The sequence below is a fragment of the Dryobates pubescens genome, chromosome 26 (assembly GCF_014839835.1).
Source record: "Dryobates pubescens isolate bDryPub1 chromosome 26, bDryPub1.pri, whole genome shotgun sequence".
Lineage (NCBI taxonomy): Eukaryota > Metazoa > Chordata > Aves > Piciformes > Picidae > Dryobates > Dryobates pubescens.
The window spans coordinates 7,804,422-7,811,121 of NC_071637.1; the positions used below are offsets into that span (position 1 = coordinate 7,804,422).

Genomic DNA, 6,700 nt, shown 5'->3' on the forward strand with positions numbered 1-6,700 from the left:
GTTTGATGGTTGCAGCTCAATATTCGAGGAGGATGTGAGTACCAGTGCTGTGGTAGTCTTGGAAGAAGGTTTTCAGGCTGGGAACAAACCTGTGGCTAAGCAGCTGTCATAGTGTAAGGGTTTTGCTTGCAGAAGTGCAGAGGGCTTCTATAACTTGAGCTGCTTCATTCTCCAAGTGATACTCTGTCATTAAAACCTGGAGGGCCATAGCGCCTGCCGTCTTGTGGTGATAGAAACATTTGAACTGTACAGGAAAAACTAAACCATGTTTATTATAATAAGTAATTTACTTACCAAATATTCTTTGCTCAGCTTGGAGACCTTCACAAGAGGGGATTGTTTGTTGTTAGTTTCTTGTAAAAGCTCCCTCAGACCGGGACTTTGTCATTTGGGTTTAAGTCAGCTGTTGCGAAGACGCAGCGTGGTGTGAGCGGGCACACACCTCCATTCTCTGGGAGACAAGATTGATTTTCAAAGGAAGTAGCTGAAATTTTTCCAAAGGCACAAATTTGAAATAGACTTAAAGGTACAAATGTCCAGTATCTAAAGCTGTCCTTCTAAATACATAAGTGGGTGCTAGCAAAATGGACATGGAATTGCTCACTGGTTAGAACATTGCCGTAGGCAACTAAACTGTGCTTTGAATACTTCTGAGTCATGACTCCGAGCTAAAAGGCTTCCTAAACACTGTTTTTGCAGACACAGGAAACTAGAGAGATTCTGCACTTTCATTATACTACGTGGCCTGACTTTGGCGTCCCAGAGTCACCAGCTTCATTCCTCAATTTCCTGTTCAAAGTGAGGGAGTCTGGCTCCCTGAACCCTGAGCATGGGCCTGTGGTGGTGCACTGCAGCGCAGGCATCGGGAGATCAGGAACATTCTGCTTGGTGGATACGTGTCTGCTGCTGGTAAGAGCTGCCTCCTCCGGTGCCAAGCGCCTGCTGCAATGGGGTTCTGAGGAACAGTTTGTTGTAGGCTTACGAGGGGCTGTGCTGTATTCTGGGCAGGGTGGTTTCATGCTATTTCCCATAGTCTGGTTTGGGAGTGTATTCCAAGGTAGGTCTCGCTCTTAACTGAGTCTGGGGAAGAAAAGCAGTAGTTTTTACAGTGATTTTTAAAGATAAGCTTTACCCTTATGGTTGAAGGGTCAAAATAAACACCACTGGCTCTCTGCTAAGTAATAGGGTGAACTATCCTGAAACAACACAAAATGTACCTAACATTTCCTTTTACAGTCAGCTTTGCCTGTAGGTAGGAGAAATTGTCCTGGCTTTAAGACAAAACTGGGGTTCACTTGGCTCTATTCTGTGACTGTGTGAGAGCAGCTCATGCACAGAAGTCAGGCCTAGGTTAAAATGCCCTTTTGAAATCCTGATTCTATTTTCAAAACAAGAAAAACAAAAAAAGGGCAAAGAGGAAACATTTGGAGGCCCAGGGTGTTTCCCCCGCTCTGCCTTCACAGAGATAAATGGCTAGTTCATTAATTCTGGAACACGGAGGCTAGTCTGCAGGCTCTACTACAAAGTGAGTCAGTGTCTCTTGAATCTCTTCAGAGCATCAAGCATGTTTCAATTTTTTTGTCTTCAGATGGACAAACGGAAAGATCCTTCTTCTGTGGATGTGAAGCAGGTTCTGCTGGAGATGAGGAAGTACAGGATGGGGCTCATACAGACAGCCGATCAGCTCCGCTTCTCCTACCTGGCTGTTATTGAGGGGGCAAAATTCATTATGGGAGATGCTTCAGTCCAAGTGAGTATTGGTGACTGCACAGCCTGATGTCTGCAGCTCTGCTTTAACTGTGGCAGATACCTTAGATGAAGGGAATAGCAAGAAACTTTAGCTTCAATAAATGTGTATGTTATGGGGTTCTTAAATTCAGTGCTTCACAACATAAACTGTATACAAAAATCTTCAAAACAGTCCCTGCAGTATAAGAGGGGGTTACTTTTCAGCCCTGGAATTGGAGTGTAAATGTGCTGCATCAGCCTTGTCTTCCATTTCAGATAATCAGAATGTTCTAATATGCCAGAAGTTGAAGTGTAATGGTTAATGGCCATGGTGGTGTTAGGTCTTAATGATCTTAGAGATGTTCTCCAACCGAAACAATCCTATGATTGTATAAATCCTTTGTTTATGGTATGCAGGATTCTAGCAACACAGATTCTATTTTGTGCTACTGAAATTTTCCAGAAGCAGATTAAAATGTGCTGCATTTATAGCAGATGTCTTCTGTGTACTGCATGTAGCTTAGATCTGGAGTTCTTGTCTCTCTCTTCCCCTTTTTTCAATGCAAATGAACAGCCACTCTAAGAATGAAAGAACAGGTAGAGTACAAAGACCCTGCTATACTAAAGTTTAAAGTTCTAGTAGCTTACAGCAAAGAAATGGAGAAAAGCTTACTGGGGCTTTTCCTTCTCTGAAGGAACAGTGGAAAGAACTCTCCAATGAGGACCTGGACCCACCACCTGAACATACCCCACCGCCCCCCAGACCACCAAAGCGAACCTCCGAGATGCACAATGGAAGGATGCACGAACACGCAGAGTTCTTCCCTAAGCATCAAGCAGTAGAGGAAGAGATCAGCTGCTCCGTCAGGACTGTGGAAGAGATGGTTCCAGATGGCAGAGCTTGTTCATCTGTGTCACTGATCACAGACAGGTAATTCATGTGGTTTCCTATTCTTGACTCTCTGCTTGGCTTGTGGTGTTGAAAGACTGTAGGACATTAGCTCACAAATGGCATTTCACACAGATGTGCTTGAACAGACCTTGGTGGAGTCAGGGTAATAGCAGTTCCAACTCAGTCTTTTCAGGAAAGGTCTCATGTTCGTGTAATGTTGCCCCCCCAACAAGCTGGGGTCTCTTAGGGGATCCTGCTAGAGTAAAAGAAGTGACAGCACAATGATTTGGCTTAGCCTTGGTTTACCTGCGATGTGCTGTTACAGAGGAGCTCTTCCACTAAGGGGGTGGTCTTTGTCATGTGGCTGAAAACTGGGCCACACTTAGAATGTGAAATTAATTGCAGGCAAAGCAGCTTTTGATGAAAGGAGTAGAGGGTGCTCATTCCAGAGAGCTTTTCTACCTGTCACTGTCACGACGTTAAAGACGGCACCAAGGCTGGGTGCAGGAGGCAGAGGAGCAGAGGCCACTAGGTGTCACTCCTGCTGTGCCGTGGGGCTGGCTGGTACCCGCAGGCCCTGCTCTTGCTGGCGTCCTGCGGGTGAACCGATTTTACCGAGATCTACCACAGGAATGCCACGCAGAACAAACCGGAAAAAGCCCCAAGACACACGAGGGGAAGCTTGAAGCTCCCCTACTGGATGGTCTCCTAATGAGCCATCTTCAGCTTCCCATAGGAATACTGGAATAAAATACCAAATGTTAGTATTGTCCAGAGGACTCCAGAGCCTCTCCTACAGATGCAGCTGGCAGGCTTGATAGACCTAATCTGGGAAATGGAGAGTAGGGAGGTGTGTTTCCAATAATCTTTCTGTAGAATAAACCTCTTCTTAGTTTTACATGGCAGAGGGGCTGAGACCCTGTTAACTCCTTGCAAATTCTGCTGGAGGTCAAGCAGATAAAGCAGAAGTGTTTCCCTGCTCAGCATGGAACAGTGCTTTGATCAGGATTTTTCAAGGAGATTTTTGGAAATGAAATACACCAATTCCAAACATCTTTACTAAGTAGAAAGGAAATCTTGGAAATAGGAGCAGACAGAAATGGAGGCTTAGCTACCAAAGAAGGGAATGTTGGAATGGTATCACCTTCCTCTTTCTTCCTTCCATGACAGTATAGTTCTGTTACCAGAGTATTTACCCAGCATGTGAGGTGCCAGCTAATGCTTTCCATGCCTGATGGATTTAAACTGGTGTCCTGTGTCTCCTCATTAGCCACATAAATCTGAATTTCTCAGCAAATAAATGATTTCCTGGAAATAGTTTACACAGTGTGGTTTAAATGAACATAAGACATGTCCAGCTTGAAAGAGCTCAGAGGCTCAGTTAATTCTATTTATTATAGTGCCTTGTCTGAGGCTGGAGTTGAGTCATCCTCTGGAACTGCCTGTCTTCATTGATTGTAGAAGCTGACTAGCTATCAGCTTTCTACCATGCTGAGGTTAAGTCCTACCTTATGCCATGGTTCAGGTGGACTAGGGAAGGCCAGGATTTGGAGTTCCCTCATTCCATACCAGTACTGTTGCTGCAGGATCAGAACTCCGTTGTGATCAATCACTCTTGTCCTCGGGGCTGGGACAGTGAGTGTAGAAGGGGAGAAAGTGAAACTTGCTGGGCAGGAGCAGGAAGGAATAGAAAGCAGAGAATGATTCTGACATGAAAAGTTGTGGGACAAGGTGTCAGGCTGGAGGAAATGGAGGGATAGGAAATGGATGCTGTGCTGGCAGAGATGAGGGAAGCAGCAGAAGTCTTAAGCACATCTATTTTCCTGCCCAGATATTCCAGTGTCTGGGATGGAAGATTCCTGAGTTCTTCTATATTTAAGCTGTCAGCAGATGTCTAGGAAATCCCCCTGCAAAGCATCTCCCTCTGGTTACCACTCTTCTGCTTCTCACAGCATGGAGATGCTCTGCTCCCTAAATTCAGCTGGAAGAAGTTGTAGATATAAAAATTGCTACTTGGTTAATTATCTTTGGGTGTCAGTATACTGCCACCGGGATGGAGCCTGGAAACAAAACCATGTTCAGAGAATATTAAAGAGGAGGAGATCTTCAGTTCCATCATTGAAGTCAACTGCAGTAACTCTTTCTAAGTTACAGCTGCACAGGGAACCACATTTGCATCATTTTCTGACATTTTGGGTGGGTTCTTGATTTTTAGAACCTTAATGTTCTGACCTGGTTGTAGGTTTGACTGGGCCTGTCTCAGTGCAGGTGATGAGCAGTGGAAGCAGGCAGTGCTTAAAACTAAGGCAGCTGATTCTGTAGGGGGCACACGTTATTTCTAAGCATGGCTCTGATGACAAGCACTGTTCTAAACCTGGCCTAGGTGATCCTGCTTTGGCAGGGGGGTTGGACTAGGTGATCTCTAGAGGTTACTTCCAACCCCTAACAATCTATGATTCTAAACCTGTACTTCAGTAGCCACGACTGTAATAGCTAGTGACAGTAGTTTGTTGTCTGCTGCAGCTCCTGCTAGTGAGAGATGTCCAGTTTTGCCTCTGGTGTTCAGTGGGTGAGGCCATGCTTTTGAGAGAGTCCACATGGCCTCTTCCCTAGCTGGAGAACCCAGTACTGAGCATCTCTTCCTTTCTCTTTAAGCACTAGTCAGGACACTGAAATTCGGAGGAGAACTGTTGGGGAAAGTCTACGTCTCCCGCCCCACAAAGAGGAGTCGGTGAAGTCAGAAAGCTCAGAAGAGGAGGATGAGAACGTGGTGACGACTTGGAAGCCATTTCTAGTGAATATTTGCATGTTCACTTTCCTCACAGCAGGAGCCTATCTCTGTTACAGGGTGTGTTTTCACTGATGGACGTGCCAGCAAGATCGACCCTGCAGAAAACACCAACGATCTGATCGGTTTGTAATAAGCTTCTCTGAAAGAAAGCCAATGGAGGCACAAGAGCCTCGGCTCAGTGGAGTAGATCTTAGGTTGAAAGGCCAGAACTTTGGTAAGGGCTTATAGAGAGAATTGATGATGCACTAGGGTTTTATCTAGCCCTGTGGTCCCAAGAACATAATATTCTAATCTCAGGGCCTTAAAATATTCAGGAGTAAGCAGAGAAAATGCCAAATAGTCTCTTTTTCCTTCTTTGGTTTTATTTTTTTCCCCCTTTTTTTTTTCCTTTTTTTTTTTTTGGTTTGTTTTTTAAATATATATATATATTTTTTTTTTACAATCTAGAAGAATTACAACACATTGTTGTTTTTAGCCTTTTTTAAAAACAAACAAACAAAAGCCAGTTCTATTTCTGTTTGGGTTTCAGAACAACACCAGGCACAAGTGAAACTTGCTTGTACTCTCCAAGTGTTGTAACCAACACCACGACTGAACGTTGACGAGTTCCCAAAACACAGAGGCAGAAACTCACACACCTGACGAATGTAGACTCTTTTGGAAGGGGAGGGTGTTGCAGAGAAGGGTTTGTGGTTGGTTGAGGCTTTTTTTTTTTGGTGGTCATTTCTCTTTTGGCCTTTTTTTTTCTTCCCCCTTTTTTTTTTTTTGTTTTTTTGGTTGGGTTTGGCTTCGTTTTATGGGGTTGTTTTTTAGTTTGCTTCATCATTAAAGGCTGAGTTGTGGGCAGTGCCTGTGGTATTGATATATTTAATCTTGGCATAACTGTTCTTAAAGAGCTTATTGTTTTACATGTGTGTATAGAAACAGGCTTCTGCATTTGCTCAGGGTATCCCAACATGTCAAGCTCTTTGGGGTTTTGGGTTTTTTTCTTCATTTTTTTTTAATTCCTTTAATTATTTTTAATGAGTGTATCTCCTCACTGACTTTTGTTGCACTCTACTTGCACATATGCCTATTTACATTGCACCATCCTCGGTAAAGCTGGTTTTCCTTTTATATTCTGGGTTAGGAGAGGTGATGGGGAAGGGAGAGAAGCGGGAAGGGAGAGAGAGAGAAGCAGGAAGGGAAGTTCAACCAAAACTTGTCCACCAGCATTTTGCAGCTGTGCCGTTGGCATTCAGAAGGACCAGTTCTTAAACCTCATCATTTGGAATGTAAAATGCAGTTTC

General features: G+C 44.1%; 1 protein-coding gene across 3 annotated transcripts in view; it reads left to right on the forward strand.

The window, feature by feature from the left end:
- Nucleotides 1–5,766, forward strand: part of PTPN1 (protein tyrosine phosphatase non-receptor type 1) — a 42,855-nt gene extending 37,089 nt beyond the window's left edge. For all 3 annotated transcript variants that reach the window (XM_054173471.1, XM_054173474.1, XM_054173473.1), the window contains 4 exons: nucleotides 700–909; nucleotides 1,589–1,750; nucleotides 2,424–2,659; nucleotides 5,276–5,766. In XM_054173471.1, the coding sequence (XP_054029446.1) occupies nucleotides 700–909; nucleotides 1,589–1,750; nucleotides 2,424–2,659; nucleotides 5,276–5,483 (816 nt within the window). In that variant the 3' untranslated portion in view covers nucleotides 5,484–5,766. The remainder of the gene's footprint in view (nucleotides 1–699; nucleotides 910–1,588; nucleotides 1,751–2,423; nucleotides 2,660–5,275) is intronic.
- Nucleotides 5,767–6,700: the final 934 nt, after the last annotated feature.